Source organism: Botrytis deweyae, assembly GCF_014898535.1.
Source record: "Botrytis deweyae strain B1 chromosome Unknown BDEW_008, whole genome shotgun sequence".
NCBI lineage: Eukaryota > Fungi > Ascomycota > Leotiomycetes > Helotiales > Sclerotiniaceae > Botrytis > Botrytis deweyae.
Window position 1 is genome coordinate 984,056 of NW_024066215.1, and position 17,432 is coordinate 1,001,487.

Consider the following 17,432-nt stretch of genomic DNA (forward strand, 5'->3'; position numbering starts at 1 on the left):
ACCCCAAACACCACCCTCTCAACCACACCACCATCTTCTCACCCCCCACCCAGGAAATGCTCATCCCCTCCCTCCCAAACCCACTCCTCGCACTAATCATCTCCTCACTTCTCCCCCTTACCCTCGCGGTGCCCATCTGGCCCTACGACTCCACAACCACAACCATAACCATAAGCACCATCAGCATCCTCACGCGTCCACCCACCCATCCCAACCAAAACTACGAATACGCACTCAACTTCCCCACCCACAAATCCTGCCTCTCTTCCACCCCCCCCCCCCCTCTCTCCCTCCCCCTACCTCTCCGCCTTCACATCCCCATCCTCACCCTGCTCCACTCTCCCCACCAAATTCCACTGCTCCGATCGGCGAACTGGCGGATTACCAGCAGGAACAACAGGGGTATATGTAGTCGTTGAGTTTCTGCGCGAGGAGACAGAGTGTGTGATGCAGGCGGTGAGGGAGAGCATGGGGTTGGAAATTGGGAAGACGAGGTGTGAAAGAAAGAGGGGGATGTGTTTGGTGGATTTGGTGGTGATGGATTTGGTGGTGAGGGATACGAGGGAGAGGGATACGAGGGAGAGGGATACGAGGGAGAGGGATACGAGGGAGAGGGATACGAGGGAGAGGGATACGAGGGAGAGGGATACGAGGGAGAGGGATACGAGGGAGAGGGATACGAGGGAGAGGGATACGAGGGAGAGGGATACGAGGGAGAGGGATACGAGGGAGAGGGATACGAGGGAGAATGCTATAGCGAAGCGGGAGCGTGAGGACTTATATCGAGCGATATCGTATTAAGGAAAGAATGTCTAACTCCTCTCCTCTCCTCTCCTCACAAAGACAAAATTTCTCAAAGTACAAAAAACGAATATCCATACTCAAACTTCACAATAAAACCAAGACTACAAATTCCCCGAAGCTCATTTCATCTCTCACACTTATTTTTTAACTTCTATCTTTCTTTCTTCCTCCTTTCTTCCTCCTTTCTTCCTCCTTTCTTCCTCCTTTCTTCCTCCTTTCTTCCGACCTCCTTTCTTCCGACCTCCTTTCTTCCGACCTCCCTTCAAATTTCTAGAACTAATTAATCCATATAATACGACAACTCAAAACGCGAAACGACAACAATATCCAAAACAACATTAAAAATACCAATAAACCCAATAACCCCCACCATCCCATAAAAATCACATAAGAATCCCCTCAAAATCCCTTCAAAAGCATCAACATACTCATTATCGTAAATCCAATCAGCATTCCCCTAATCAATTTCCATCAACTAACAGGTACTCCAAGACCCGCTTTCAAGTACCGGTATCTATCTACCTTCCCCTCCTCACCCACGTTGAAACATTTGAAACATGTGATTGAGCGCCCCCTTCCCTATTCCTATTCTGCGCTTATCGATCGTGAAATGTTAAGTACCATCATTTCGTTGCCCCTCATTGATTCCGACATCAACTTCACCAGAAGAAATATGTCTGTCTGTCTACGTGCTGAGAATTTTGAGAGAACATGTCCTTAATCATTCTCCTACCTTAAATAGTTTTCAATCAAGTTCACCCCTTGGAGTCACCAGAAAACAAAGCAAAAGTCGATACTTTTATAAATCCTTTCTTTATTATGCACAGGTATACACTATGCTGTTCTAATCCTACAATGAACGTGGTATCTATCTAGTCTAAGTCTAGATCAACTTTTATTAAGAACGCCCTTCTAACCACCCAATGCATCTATCATGTCATATGCAATGCTTTCTTAAAGAATCCACCAACACCAAACCAAGTAAAAGAAGAAACGCCATCCAAATCCCTATTAAACAGGCGACCAACAGCCATCCTCCCTCTACACCACTACCGACCCTCCCTATTATCACCCTTCCATTGTATATTCAACATCTAAACACACCTACTTCAGTAATGAGAGAACATGCCTTGATGAATCCGGATCAAAGTCCTAGGTGAAAACCAGAAACTCATCAAGGTCAGTCCCTCAAAACCAAAGTAGGCGTATTTTCAATGTCAAATATACATTGAAAGGCTGAGTTCGAGCTGGATTGGTTGTGGCGTAGAAGGATTCAGACTGTTGTCCCTCAAAACCCAACAACGCAGCATGGTATCCGTTCGTTCACAAACATAAGTCGTTATCATAATACAGAAAACAATGCTTCCCTCATCCCATCCCCACGCCCCTCTTGGCCTACTTGTCGCTGCTTACTGTGACCTCAGGTCCAGCAATGACACTGAACTGACCTCCACAACCAGCAAAGGTAATCTTCTTGCCCTTGATGGCAGAGTTTTCGATGAGGGTAGGTGTCCTGGTGGTATCGTCACTGCCTAGACCAGTCCTGTAGTTCTCACCATATCCCCATGCCCATACTTTGCCGTCTTCTGTCAGAACAATGTTGTTATCGATTGCACCAGCTACAAAAGTGGCTGCGATACCAGGAACAACGGTTGGAACCTTGAGAATTGCTGGCTTAGAGGTGGTGGAGCTAACGATGAGAGAATCTTGGTCAACGCTAGCGAAATCAAGACCACTTTGACCTTCATCGCATCGTCCAACAACCAAGACCTCCTGCTTCTCAGTACAGGCAATTGAGTGATGAAGACATCCTTTAATTTGCTTGATATCAAACCCCTCAAATCCCTTAACAACAGTTGGGTTACTGATGATCGCATCATCTTCGCCAGCATTTGAGCCAATACCGGTCTGACCGTAATTATTCAAACCCCATGCGAGGACTTGGCCTTTGGTGTTGATGGCAAAGGAATGATAGGTACCTCCAGCAATCGACTTACACTTCTTCAAGACTGGTGTTGGAGTAAGTGCGGCGAATTTGAAACGGTTATTGACTCGTCTACCGAGCTGGTTTTGTTCGCACGCTCCCCAGGTGAAAACGGTTCCCTTGTTATCAAGTGCCATGATATGATTGCCACCACGGGCCAATGACTTGATGTTCTTTAATCCAGGAATGAGTATGGGCTCTACCTGGATCTGGAGCTTCTTCTTGAGATCACCGTCGCGTTCTTTGGCCGCCATTGACGCGCCTTCAGCAGTGAAACCGATGATACCATCATTTCCCTGTTATTGTTAGTCGACTTGAATCATCAAGAGCGTGGAAAAACAACTTACAATAAACGAACCCCAACCGTATACATAACCGTCTTCAGTGAGCACGAAGCTAGCAGAGTCACTGGCGATTACTTGAACAACCTTTCTTCCATCGAGGAAATCAGAAGAGATAGCCGTTGGGGTACTCTCAACTGGGTTGAGAACGATATCTTCCTCGTTCCCATCCTCAGAATCAGCATCCATATCTTTGGCCGGTGCTTCATATGAGCTAGTGTCACGACCCAAAGATCCTCCATCAGATACTCCCCATGTCAAGATTCTTTGATCATCAGTCAACGCGACGCAGTGCATACCACCGACAGCAACTTGGGTAACTCCTTTGAGGAGCGGGTTGTAACGTGGTCGCTTGACATTCATGGGTGCTTTGCCATCGATCTTAGATGCACCCAAACCCAATTCATTGTTTTCTCCACTTCCAAAAACATAGACATCAAGTCGCTCGGTAGGTGGAGTGTTGATGCTAGGGCCGATCTTGAGTTTCTTTGCAACAGGTAAGGCCTCCGATTCTTGAGTTCGACTTCTCTTTCGGCTAACGGCAGGCTTTGGTGCTGTAAACAAATGTTAGACGCGTTCCTAATATTATGCTCATTGAGTTATGAAAAAAGCTTACCTGGTGTTTCCTCTTTGTCACTTGTAGCACTCTCAACATCTTCCTCCTCCTCCTCCATCTCAGCATCCTCCTCTGGAGCTGGCTTAGACGCAACCTTTGATTTTTTAGGAGCTGGCTTCTTGGCAGTCTTTTTGGGAGCGGGTTTAGCAGCAGCAGACTTTACAGCCTTTACAGCCTTTGCAGCCTTTGTAACCTTAGCAGCGGCAGCTTTGGTAGTGGCAACTTTCTTCGCTGGCTTCTTCGTTACTTTTGATGGTTTTGGTGCTGTAGTAGCAGATGTGCGAGACGCAGTGGTTCGTTTGACGCCGACATTGGCGGGAGATGTTACTGCAGCTGCAGCTTTAGTTTTGCGGCTAGCCATTATTGGACCGAGTATCTTGTATGATTAATTGTTTTGTTGTACGAGTAAGGGTAAGGTGTATTGTATTGTTGATTCTTTGTATTGAAATGCGCAGATGGAAATACTTCAAAAGACGCGTCGCAAAATCGAAGAAGTAAAAAAGCTCGAGAGCTCGAGAATCTTCAAGAATCTTTCAAATGCAAAAGAGTAATCGAAAGAATCCTTTTGAATGTAACTGATTGATGGATCTTAAGAAGCTTGAAATACGAAAGGCAATTGCAATTCAAGAAGTAAGTAAGATGGTAGAAACCTTCAAAATTGAATTGAATTGATGATTGTGTGGGATTTGTGGGTGGAGGTGGAATTACTTATTATTACGAGAGATCGACATAAATAGATAGAGGGAAGCCCAGGGATTAACCACGCTAGACAGGACTTATCTGGTTAGCGTCGAAATGATTTTTAAGCCGCACCAAAATGAGAAACAATTTGACTCAACGAGGCGCAGACGTCATGATTAGTCATCGCACTCATGTATCACTGTTGTCTACTGTACTACTCGTGTATGATGTGGTACTGGGTACGTAGATAGTAGGTAGGCAGCAGATACTCGGTAGGTACAGACATCTCACTCCTCAGTCACCTAGGTAGATATATAGAAACCCGCCTTATTCTCATACAACTTGTCACACCTACCTCCCAGAAGTTTCAAACCCAGCACTTTCTCTCCATACATGAAAACATCATATCAACATTCACTCCTCTTCCCAACGACCTCTCTCATTGATGAGTAGCTAGGTAATGAATCTCCAAAAAAAACCCAGATATCTACCTACAACGCCCGTTATATCCTCCAAAGAAATCCACCAATCCGTCTAGCTACCTGTCTAATTCACACATCCATCCATCCATCCATCCACCCATCCATCCACAAGATCTTTCCCACCATCCAGAAAGTTCAAGCTACATGCTTACTAAAGTGAGTACATGAGTGTATTGTATGATAATACAGAATATATTGTGATCTACGATATCTGTTACTCAAAACCCCGTCATCCAGCCTACTATGACTATCTACCTACAGGAAAACTATATCATCATATCATGTCATAGCATATTATACCCTCCTCACACACCCTCCCCTCCCCTATCATCTTCCCTCACCACTACACCACTACACCACCGAACCACCACCTCCCCACTTCCACCTTCCAAACCCCATTCTGCATTCTGCATTCTCCATTCTTCATTCTCCACTCCCCACCTCTCATCCATAATCCACTTCGAACTCCACCACCAAGTAAGTCTAGATCAATCGAACTAGAACCACCTAGACATCTAGGCATCTGGACATCTCGATATAGAGAATTGTTAGGTACACACTGACGCCTTCAGCATATTGTAGATTGGATTGTGGTACTTCCGATTCACAGCAGCTCACATCCCAGAGATCAACCCAGGTCACATCACATCACATTTATAATTATCCAAAACAACTCCAATTCTCGCACAACTTTTCAAATTCTCCACGTACAACAACTCATCTCTAGGGTATCATAACATACACCCACAAAATACATATAATGAATGATTCTGATGCCCAATCCATCGATCCATACCAGATTCCCCAAATTGGAACCTCACGCTGTCTGTTTATAGCAGAATCGCGGACCCACCAAACCGCTTTCCGATGTCACCAAAGCCACCACCCTCATATCCTTCCCTTCTTCCTTTCCCATACCTCCATCCAAAGTTAAAACAAAAAGAGTGTGGAAATCATCCCTCATCCCTCATCCCTCATCCCCTCATCACAAACCATCTTCCAATTCACAATCCCATGCACCCATTTACCTGTTTGTTAACCCCTACCAAACACATCGCACGCGAAAAACAACCAAAGTCGAGGATATTGTAGCAACCAAAACGAAAAGTAAAAAATCAATCCCACGCCCCTAAAAGCAAATAGGTATTTCCTCTTAATATTCCCATGAATAGTCAAGCACGCAAGAAAGATCTTCTAAATGTCTTGTCTTCTGTTCGTCTCTGAGAGCGCCCGCATGCTTTTTCTCTTCACCTCAAAAAAGTTGGAGCACGGTAAACGCAAACAACACAAATAACAAAACAGCCCAAAAAAGAAAGAGAGAAGATCAAATTGGAAGAAGGAGAGATGAAAAACAATCAAAGCAGCAAAAAAAAAGTGGTATTTGGGGTATTGCGCGCCAGGGTATATATCCAGCCATTGTGTACGTCGAAATTGACATACTTAAAGACAATCTAGGAAATAAGGGAATAGTTTTGTGGATATCTTAAGAACGCGGTGGTCCAATTGGACCGGGGTATCCTGAGTTTGTAGAATTAGAAGTTGAAGGGCGACCGCTATCGGTCGAAGCTCTCATGCTATGTCTTGGTGTTGCATCGCCCGGATGCCCGTGTGGGTGCTTGTTGTCGTGGCTACTGCCACTGCCAGTTCCAAATTGGCGAGTTGGCCATGGTGAGGTGTCATCGTCCGGCAAGTTAACACCACTATCGTTCCATGGATTACGGTCTGCGTTGAAGCTTCGTGTAGACTCGATGGAAATCAAAGATGTCCTTGATGCATTACGAGACCCGTTCCTGAAGAAAGAACCGGCGGGGGATTGGGAGCTATTCTTGCGGCCATTCAAGAATGAAGAAATTGATGACATGCTACCAGGCTTGCGAAGCTTATCAAAAATGTTGCTCCTTTCCCTTGCAACGTCGTCACCAAACGAAGACTTGGTTGGTGAATCAGTTGCCATTGGTGCAGGAGCGTGCTGTAAGAGTTTAGAATTGAAAAATGGTAAGGATTCCTCGAATGAGTCGGACTTGGGACGAGGAATGGTTCCCTTGACAGTGGTAACTTCAATACCGGCCGCAGCAATGTTAGAGAACAAGAATTCGATTGCATCTCGAACTCCGCCTGCATTGTTTCTGGTAAAAGTCCAGAGAAGGATGACTGTTGGTTTACTATCCTCGGTAAGCTCAGAGGAATCTTCATCGACGTGTACCTCGACTACATATTGGGACTTGAGCTTTGGTACCATCTCTGTTTTGAATTCGTTGGAGCTCAAAAATGTCAAGAGCTCCGGAGTGCGAGCCAAAACAAGTTCATGACTATCTGGAACCATGCCAAGGAACTCGTCAACACAATGAGGAACTTGCCATTCTGGTCCTGAGATTGTGACATCATCACTAGCTTGCTCGGTACTTGGGAAAAGAACTTTACAGTTCCATTTCTTTTCCAAGTCCTCGATTTGATCAAGACGAGTCAAAAGTTCTCGATGGTACAATCGGTCAACATTGACAGTCTGAGAAGTGAATTCTGAATCAACCCGATCGACCATATCGAGGATTTCAGCTTTCACAAGCTCTAGGTTTTGAGCATTACGAGCTGGAGTTCGGCAGATAACATTGTCGGCCTTGATATCATCATCCTCACGATTCGGCCCACCACGATCCATGACATTGGAGAATTTAACAAAAACCGAATGCTTCTTCATGATTCTTTGAATGTGTTGACCACCAATGCCGATAATGCGCTTGTGGTATTGATCAGGAACATGGAAAGATATTTGGGCTGGCATCTCTTGCTCGACGAGGTTAAGGCCGGTAACCATTTGATCGTAATTGTTTCCGCAAACGTCAATGTTGAAGTTGTACTCATTGAATCCGTCAAATATAATTTGGACATTACCTAAACAACGTAATTAGTAACTCAAATGCAACAAAGCTTCGAAACCCTTACTTTGGCCCATGATCTTGTTAATCTTTCCATTCTTTTTGCCACTAACAAACTCCTTGTGCTCATTTGCTAGCTCAAGCTTGACTCGAATTTGATAGGCGAATCCTCGCTTGTTCAAAGGGATGTTGCTGATGATAGTCAACGCATCTTTGACAGCTTCGTCAGAACCAGTTATTGTCCATTGTAGCTTATCATATGTCACATCTGCTGAAGAATATGAACAGATATCTACCAACATTGCTCTTAACTGAGGTGGAGCTGGCTGTAGAGGTGGCTGATTTGGTGGTTGTTGGATCCACCACGACGCGCTGTAAAATTGTACTCCCTGCAAGTTTGTTAGTCGTAGCGAGGAAGCAACGGGGTTGTGTTACCTACCATCAGCATGAGCTCCCGGACTGTTCGTTCCACGTGGAGACCTTCAATTCCTTGGATTCTGATCATGCTACGTTGAGAAGCAAGAGCTGGGAACTGGATAAAGGTTCCGTTTGTCTCCATGATTTTACGAACCTTATCCATTCTGGTCAAGAGAATGCTGTCGATCTTAGCGGCAGTCACATGGGCATCTTTCATGAAGAGCCTCGTCATTCTAACAAGTTCATGGATTCTGCTTTTGGCTGCGGCTATGTTTTCTGCTCTGTCACCAGTAATGAATATCTCCTCGGGGTTTCGTCGCTGAGCACCCTCTGGACAATACTTGTAAACCTGTGAGAAAGGAGGTGGGAAATAGATAGCCGTGTTAGTAGAGGATTCGATCATCTTGATGTTCTTTCGGGATCGTCCACATATGACGGTGTGAAGGGAAAGCTCGAGAGATGCTACATCAGCTACGCGACCAAGCTAAACCAAAAAATGTCAGTATACAGTGTCACTTTGATTAACACACATAAACGTACTAGTCTGTCGATGTAGACCAATATTCTAGTCTTTCCGTGTTCAGCGCTCTCCATATCTCCATAGACTGCTATTCTCCAGCGTTGATCCCGTCCTGCCTCGCCATTGCTACTGAGTCCATCGGCCAACGAAGGAAATTTTGGGCCTAATAAGAATATATCAACACCGCAGAACGCGGCGACTTTGTCCAAATGTTCAACGACAGATTGTCTCAAGCCTGAGACCGCGGAATCAATAATCAAGTCTCCGTCAACATCTATGACTGCACAACGCTGCATTGACGTTAGTACGTTGTAATCACTGGGGACAGCAGCATGAATCATACCAAGGCGATAGGGGTATCATTTAAGATCGTTTCTCTGCTCTTGTGTACCAATTCCGGGCTTCCCGAGAGAGTAACGGTTGTAACCTGTGCCGGGGAGGCAGTGGGACGTTTAGGCGTGGTGACGGCGACATCAGCCAAGATGGGCAAAGGCCCATTGGTAATAGCTGCGCAAAGTTTCGAGAGAATTTCGATATTTGAGGTGTGTACCGGCAACTTCCACACAGGAATGTCATCAGGCGCGTCTTTGGGATGTGTCCATCTCAGAACAGCATTGGCCGTAGCGTAAAGAATATCCTCAGTATTTGGACCGGCGAGATCGGAAGCGAAGGGGATATTGAATGAATAGTGGATAGTAGAGTCCGCAGGGGTTGGTGCCAGCGCTGGTGAAGGAGTCGGTTTTGTGTGAGGCGGCATTGAGGACATGCCATTCATTTGATTTTGTCGCGACATGCCAAATCCTGGGCCTGACCAGTGCCTCATATCGCGACCGAGGTTTGATAATTTATTCATTCTTATTGTGTGTTTTGTTGTTGACAAACTCGACCACACAAATTTGGGTTGAGTTGTGGAGGGTCGAAGATGGTCAAAGGGAAGTAGACCAAATAAGATATTTGGGGTACCAGAGATAATGTAAGTTGAAAGACTGGGCTCCTGCTGCTTTTGATCAGTAAGGAAGCTGGATGAATTGAGCCAGACCGGTTCGGTAATGACAAGCGAAGAGTTTGGGGCTGATGAGTGGTCTGTGTTGTATGATGATTGAAATCGAAGTGGGCAATCGAAGCATGAGAGGATGAGAGGGTTAAAGCAGCCAGAGACAAAGCAAAAGTAAAGTAAAGCAAAGCAAAGCAAAGCAATTGGGTTGGAGAGATCGAGCAAGATGGACGTATTGTGTTGGATGTGCCTGGTAGGAAAGATTGAAAGTTTGGTATCGCAGTGAGATGAAGAGATGGGAGAAGAGCTAGAGGAAAGGGGGCATGGGAAAGAAAACGCAGTACAGTGAAGTGAGGGGAAATGTGTTGGAGTGAATTGAGGTGCAATTGAGTGAATTAGATGGAGTATGATGTACAGAGTACCGATTATTGACAATTATATCGCTGTCTCATCAATTCTGGAATTGTTGGGTGCATATATATATATATATGAACAGGACAGGGGACTAGCAAAGAGGGTTCGAGGAAATGAAATAGTTACACACCACCAAAGGAACAGATACGCACAGCAATCGTATCTTATCTTGACAAACTGTACAATACAGCCAGGTAAGTACGACGTGGTATAGATGTCGAGGAGGCACGAAAGATAATATTAAACTTATGTGATATGTATGTGGGATAAGGGTATCAATATTGGTGAAGAAGAAGAAGGAGGAGGAGAAGAAGAACAAGACGAGGACGAGGAGGAGTAAGCAAAGGCTCGAGTATTGGATGTTAGCCTCTGGTTGGTCCAATCCGTTGTTCGCAGTGGTAAAGTTTATATGGTGTGTGTGTGTGTGGAGAGAGAATGTTCCAAGAGATATGGTTCGACGAGAATGGAGGTGGTTCAAAGAGATGATGGTGTCAGTCAGTCTACAGAGAAAGATATGGTTAAAGCTATTTACAAGTCCCTCTTTACACTTTCGTACTATTCCAATATCGTACAATCCAGCCAACAGCGATGATAGTTCTAAAGCTATCGTTGTCATCCAATTCGCCCTTCAATTGGTGAAGTCGCAATGCAGATAATATCGTATGAAGCGAGGTAAGCAAGGGCAATGAGTGAGCTTGAGCTCTCGTTCGTGTGTTCGAGGGTTGACTTTTTTTTGTTAATGGACCGGTATGTACGTTTGACACAACGATGCATGCACAAAGGATACAAAGAAAGATGTGGGCAATCCACTCAAGTCTTATACTTTGATTTGATTCGACTTTGGTCAATGGATAAGGGAAAGTTTGGAAACTTTTGTGCGAGATCCCAGCATTGTAGCCAAATTCCACCTCGATTGTATCGCAAATAGATAACTAAATGCCTGAGCGTGAAGAGTGAGAAAGCTTGAAATTTCTTGATATGATTGGATTGGATTGGAGAAGAAAGGAATCTTTCAGGAACTAGGAGGCCAAGACCCAGTATAGCTGAATGAACAACGAGGCAAGAGAGAGAATTCCAATCCGATACTACCTATCGTAGGTCGGTGTTGATTAGACTGGACGAGCTGGAGTCAATGACGAACAGTAGTGGTAGGATCGACACCCGTAGGCCACTCGCGAGAACTTGCTCTATGGAATGGATGGACGGATGGGAATGTTGTTGCATCCTAGGTAATAAGTAGGTAAGGTCGGTAAGGAAAACCCAATATCGTACGGTATTATTTGTAGTTGTCTCTTGTTTGGTATATGGTATATATGGTATACTCATTGAGGGATGGATGGATAGATACTATGGTCGACAGGTAGCTAATTGCTAGGTAGGTACAGATAGATTCCTTGTTCTTAGAGTCTCCCGCAAAAACAAAACAGTAACAATGGATGGAAGTATGTACTAGGTGGCAATAATAAACGAGTCTTCTGAATTCTTCATTGCTTCTTATGAACTGTCGATATCAGATCACGAGGTGCATCGATAGATTTAATCAATACTATCGTCACTTCATCTACAACGACAATCAAAACAAAATTGACATCACCCAACGGCAATTGGGTCAACTGGAATAAGTTACAAACCTCCCACCAATTTCCCACACCATTGCCGCTCTAACAACCATCTCCTCCACCACTATCTACCTACCGACGTACTCGATGATGTGAACATTATTACACCAAATGTGAGAATACCCTCTACAATCATCCAAGTACCATATCACATCCTAACACAAACAATGAATTATATTAATAAAAGAAGATATAATAAACATAATTTCAACATCCTTCCCTTCCTTTCTTTCCTGCCCATCCATCCTCCATCCACCACCCACCACCCACCACCCACCACAACCACAAAACCCTCTCCCCCCCCACAAAACCCCAATCCGTTTCAATAAAATCATTCCAAGTTTCGAGTAAAAACCTCTCCAATCCGCAATCCGCAATCCTCAAACCTCCAAAGAGAATTAAAAAACAAAAAAACAAAAGAGAAAACACACACACATTCTCAAGATCATCTATGTTACATCCCCATCACAGTAATGATCATCCATTTCGTCTTTTGGGTCCACTAGCTACCTACCTACCGACCAACTACCAACTAATAAAAATCTGGACCCAGCTTTTGCTTCGCCTCAACATATCTCATGATTCTCATAACAATGACTTCAGTCGCATTACCTAGTACATCTCGCTTACTAATCCCCTTCCTCCTCCCCTTCCTCCTCCTCCTCCTTCTTCTTCTTCTTCCTTTTCCCCCTGTCCTCAAAAGTAAATTGAATCAAAAGATCCATCTTTCATCAATCCATCAATCCATCAATCCATCAATCCATCAATCCATCAATCCATCAATCCATCAATCCATCAATCCATCAATCCATCAATCCATCAATCCATCAATCCATCAATCCATCAATCCATCAATCCATCAATCCATCAATCCATCAATCCATCAATCCATCAATCCATCAATCCATCAATCCATCAATCCATCAATCCATCAATCCATCAATCCATCAATCAATCCACATAAAATCCCCACTGCACTCCATAAAACCCTCAGGAAACCATTCCATCAAAACTCCATTTGAAACATGACTTGGTATTCTTGTTTCTGTCCACCAGTTCCAGCGTGCGTGTGTGTGTGTGTGCTCTATAAACAAAAACGCCCAAAAACGGAAATACCTACAGAACAGCTTACCTGCTACTCAGTGTCCAAACTCAAAGTTCGGTCTAGACCCCGGACTTTGTCTTCTTAGTGATGCATGCTTGCTCGTGCTTGGTTCAAGACTTAAAGTATGCTGTGTTAGTTAACTATCGGTTGCAAGGTTCTTCGCTGAGAGATGTTTGCTTTGGTCTGGTTTGATTACTAAAATAGTTTGCCCATGTTGCATTCGTTCAATCATGGAAATCTTCACGTTAATCATAGATTGATTGAGTGTGATATGTTACGGCACTGGGCATGATGATAGTTGTACAATGACTTATATTTATAATTACTTGCTTCTGATTGCACTGATGATTTACAACCCTGATATCCAATCCAAGACGGCTGTTTAATAAACCACACAAAATTCCTCCAAGCCCATTACGCCACATTACCCCTTCATGTTTCTCCACCCACACACCTCACCTGGTATGATATCAGCCACAATCGAATCGGAACAGACTGCCGGTTGGATACCGCTGCATTCAGTCTTGGCTTCCATGGATTGTTACGAATTTCAGCGGTACACTTTTCTTGGTACATCATCTGCATAAATGAACACCGAACCTTCGCGTTCCCGAGGCCTCTCTAGAATAGCCGGCCTCTGATTCTCCACTTCATAATATCTCTCACCTTCTGCTGCTGCAGGCTGATGACTGCGAGGAACTATTTCCGTGGGACGAACGCTAAATTCTCGACGAGGAGGTGCCATAACCTCACGACGAACTTCAGGGTGAACACTTGAAGCATACTCCCTAGGAGCCTCGGGTCGGACACTAGAAAGTCTTCCTACATATTCTCTAGGGACTTCATATCTAATGGCTTCTGGTCGCACGCTCTGTGGTCGAGACAAATACTCACGAGGAGCTTCATCGTAGTGACTGGCTTGACGACGCTCAGGTTGAGCCCTAACTCTAACATATTCTTCGCCTGGTGGTCCCATTGGAGTTGGGCGAACTGAATATTCTCGTTCACGGTATGAGCGATATTCGGGCTGGGCGTACTCTGGTTGTGTAATGACACGTCGTGGGGCTGTAACTATGGGAGAGGCTCTTCTGTATAACACACCATCCTCTTCAAATGTTTCTACTGGTGGGCGAGTAGACATGGTTCTAACAGGGGCACGCTCATAATACAGCTCTCCGTCGTCATGCCTTCTGGCAATTGGTGCAACTGACTGACGCATTGAAGGTGCGGGAGTGGGATCAATATACTCACGGCCATATGCATCAACAATGATCCTAACAGGTTGACGCGGAGGTCCCATTGGAATTGGTGATCTTCTTTCTCTCATAATCGGCGATCGAGACCTTTCGCGATCAGCATCTGGGCGGACACTCATTCTAGACAATACAGGTCGTTCTCTTTCGGTGTAATATCTAGGTTCCTCAATAAGTTGTCGGTCCACGATTGCGTGAGAGCTTTCTCTAATTGGCCGAGAGTATGGTAAAGCATAAACTGGAGACGCTGGTCTTCTTGTATACTGTCCTCCGCTATCAACCCTTTGATACTCGACTTCATCGCGCTCCACGCGTTGATATATGGGTTCTGGTCGTCGAATCTCTGCATATCGATCTGGGTAACCTCCCTCATAACGCACGGGAGCTCGAACTTCTTCATATCTTTTGGAAGTGGCTTCCGGAATCACCTCAACTGGCTCATATCTAGGCTCATCATAGTTAAGTTCTGACGCGTATTGTCCTGACTGTCGTTGTCTCTTTGGTGGTCGTGGTAAAGGTACAGCAGCAAATGGGGATGGTGAACGGGGTTCTGCCTTGATATACGGAGAATCAGGTGTACCGATTTGGCCACTATCATTAGCCTTACGCTTCTTCTTCTTTCCTTTCTTCTTCTCTGAAATCTTTGGTCCATTCGGGGAACTTTCTGCACTGGATAAACCCGAGGCTGCATTTCGAAGCGCAGCAACTTGAGGTTGTTGTGCCTCATTAACGGGAAGGGCGTCTCTTAGAATAGGGGGGTCTCTTGCAGTAGCCAATGGTGAGACACGAGCAGGTTGTGGTGCCAGGGGAGATAGATTATGGGCTCGGGTGTTAAGTGGTTGCTGCAAATCCATTTGAGATGCCTTTGATGGGCCCACTCCATCACCCATCTGCTGAGAACCTGCGCTTTCAGAGCCTGTACTCGTACTGTCTTGGCAAAGATCAACAATGCCCGATACTCTACGTGGTACACCCTTGGAATATGGTGGTTCTTGGACAACCTTTCCTCGAAAATCATCTGGAGACTGTTGTTCAGCAGAATGATTATTCTGGATTCCTAGTGGGCGGTACTGTGATTGTGAATGTGTCTGAGATTCTAGATGATTATTTTGGGATAGTAAACTACCAGTCATAACCACATCATTGTCTTCAACATTGGTTGTAGGATCAGTTGGAGCTGCCGATTCTTCAATCGAAACCTCACCGCGTACTTGCCCGCTAAGGGTTGGCTTGTGGCTATGCGATGAATTGGATGGCTCAGGGGTATCATGCTGACTAGAATAGAAAGAGTTTTCATCAAACGAGTCACTTCCAGCACCCACAGAAGGTTCAACTTCTGGAGCCGTGGCGGGATGAACTATAGCAAGAGCTTTTTGCAAAACTTCGGTGAGATCAAAATTGGGGAGGGATTCAGATGTCTGAAGCAAAGCTTTTTGGGCCAAACGATGTTGGTCCATTTGTTCCCTGAGAGCTCTTTCCAATCTCTGCCTTTGCAATTGTATTTCCGCCTTTATAAGATCGTCAGATTTCTCCAACAGAATTGGATTAATCTCTGAAGTTTTCACAGATTTATTAGAAATCGTAGATACTGACTGTTTCGCAATGTGGCTGTTTGCCCCGGCAGCACGATAATTGACGGGTGAATGGCTCTTCGAGGATGGTGCCGAGTCGATGGCTGCTTGCGCATTTGCGCGGATTGCTGATGTGTTAGGTGATGATGTATTACGAGCTAGACTGCTCTGTTTTCCCACTCCTACAATATGAGAAGGGACTTTGACGCGAGGATGAGTTCCTGCAAGAACAGCATCTCGAAATGAAATTATCTTCTCGTACTCCCGAATTTCACGAATATTCTCTGTTGTCAGTGTTACACCATTTGTGCCATTGGTCGGCACAAACGCAACAGCCCCTTGGGCCATATTTGAAAATAGTGAGCAATTAAATTAATCAGCAATACAAGAAATTGACTTATTGCGTATGCAAGTATTGAGTCTAATAAATGAATTGATGATTGACTATAAATGCCAAAGTTGTGTTGTTTGAACGATTATTCGTGTCGATATTTTTAAGGAACAAGGTTGAATGTCAAGAAGGTCGAGAAATTATGTCGGCTAGAAAATAAATGGGTAGGTGCAGACTTGTATGACTAAGCGTGGACTCTACCATAGAATTGACACAGCATCCGTACTAAAGTGATCCGTACTAAAGTGAATATCCGATCGGCCGGCATCAATGTTCCCCGAATGACTCTTTAGATACATACTATTATAACCCGAACACTCTCCACATTCTCTTAGTTTTGTTAATCAATGTATAGCATCTTCAAATGTGCTAGAACTCGCACTTTCCTTTCACAACCTACATACACCATTACTAGAGCAATTAGATCACCAATTACTACTTTCTCCACACCTACCCCTATCAACTCTCATTTCACCACCAACAAGATGGGGGATTCGCGACCTGTCTTCTTCTTTGATATTGATAATTGTGTAAGCCAATACTTGTAGTTGATACGATTTTACGATTGCTGATCTTCTTCGTAGCTATATTCCAAGAGTACGAAACTCTCTTTTGCCACATCCACACATAATCCTCCAATGCATCGACTAACGCAACACACTCCGTAGGTAAAAAGGTTCATGACCACATGACCGATTTGATCGATGTCTATTTCATGAAACATCTCGAGCTTAGTCGAGAAGATGCCTATAAGCTCCATCAAGAATACTACCAAACCTATGGACTCGCCATCGAAGGTCTAGTACGTCACCACAAGATTGATGCTCTGGAATATAATCGTCAAGTAGACGATGCCGTCCCATTAGAAAGCATTCTTTCAGTGGATCCAAAGCTCCGCAAGCTACTCGAGGACATTGATCGGTCCAAAGTCAAGCTCTGGCTATTCACCAATGCTTATGTTACCCATGGAAAACGTGTTGTCCGTCTACTCGGGGTAGAAGATTTGTTTGAGGGCATGACATACTGTGATTACGCTCAGGAAAAAATGGTTTGCAAACCGTACAAAGAATCGTTTGAAAAGGCCATGAGCGAAGCTGGAGTAAAGGAATTTAAAGACTGTTATTTTGTCGGTAGGTTCTTTTTGAACCCAATTTTATCATACTACTACTCACACATTTCAGATGACTCGCTCATAAATTGTGAGGCGGCTTATAAACTTGGTTGGACAGCAGCTCACTTGGTTGAGGAAGGTGTGAAATCACCTGCTAAGCCAGTAGCAAATTTCCAAATCAGCACTTTGGAAGAGCTGAGGACTGTCTACCCACAGTTTTTCACCACTACATAAAGCATCGATGATGTGACATGAA

The 17,432-nt window shown here is 44.6% G+C and overlaps 5 protein-coding genes across 5 annotated transcripts; 2 read left to right on the top strand and 3 right to left on the bottom strand.

Moving 5' to 3' along the window:
• Nucleotides 1-537: 537 nt before the first annotated feature.
• EAE98_004485 (uncharacterized protein) lies at nucleotides 538-801 on the top strand (the record flags this gene model as incomplete). The annotated part of the gene is made up of 1 exon (XM_038952105.1): nucleotides 538-801. One exon carries the CDS (start codon nucleotides 538-540, stop codon nucleotides 799-801), a length of 264 nt encoding a protein of 87 aa, XP_038811641.1.
• Nucleotides 802-2,199: 1,398 nt separating this feature from the next.
• Nucleotides 2,200-4,106, bottom strand: EAE98_004486 (uncharacterized protein; the record flags this gene model as incomplete). Its single annotated transcript, XM_038952106.1, has 3 exons — nucleotides 2,200-3,084; nucleotides 3,136-3,683; nucleotides 3,746-4,106. The coding sequence occupies 3 exons, from the start codon at nucleotides 4,104-4,106 to the stop codon at nucleotides 2,200-2,202; spliced, it is 1,794 nt and encodes a 597-aa protein (XP_038811642.1).
• A 2,285-nt stretch (nucleotides 4,107-6,391) lies between these two features.
• Nucleotides 6,392-9,571, bottom strand: EAE98_004487 (uncharacterized protein; the record flags this gene model as incomplete). Its single annotated transcript, XM_038952107.1, has 5 exons — nucleotides 6,392-7,797; nucleotides 7,849-8,170; nucleotides 8,221-8,682; nucleotides 8,739-9,008; nucleotides 9,062-9,571. The coding sequence occupies 5 exons, from the start codon at nucleotides 9,569-9,571 to the stop codon at nucleotides 6,392-6,394; spliced, it is 2,970 nt and encodes a 989-aa protein (XP_038811643.1).
• A 3,829-nt stretch (nucleotides 9,572-13,400) lies between these two features.
• On the bottom strand, nucleotides 13,401-16,022 carry EAE98_004488 (uncharacterized protein; the record flags this gene model as incomplete). Its single annotated transcript, XM_038952108.1, has 1 exon — nucleotides 13,401-16,022. The coding sequence occupies one exon, from the start codon at nucleotides 16,020-16,022 to the stop codon at nucleotides 13,401-13,403; it is 2,622 nt and encodes an 873-aa protein (XP_038811644.1).
• A 390-nt stretch (nucleotides 16,023-16,412) lies between these two features.
• On the top strand, nucleotides 16,413-17,410 carry EAE98_004489 (uncharacterized protein; the record flags this gene model as incomplete). The annotated part of the gene is made up of 4 exons (XM_038952109.1): nucleotides 16,413-16,595; nucleotides 16,650-16,662; nucleotides 16,734-17,195; nucleotides 17,247-17,410. The coding sequence occupies 4 exons, from the start codon at nucleotides 16,413-16,415 to the stop codon at nucleotides 17,408-17,410; spliced, it is 822 nt and encodes a 273-aa protein (XP_038811645.1).
• Between the last annotated feature and the right edge of the window lie 22 nt (nucleotides 17,411-17,432).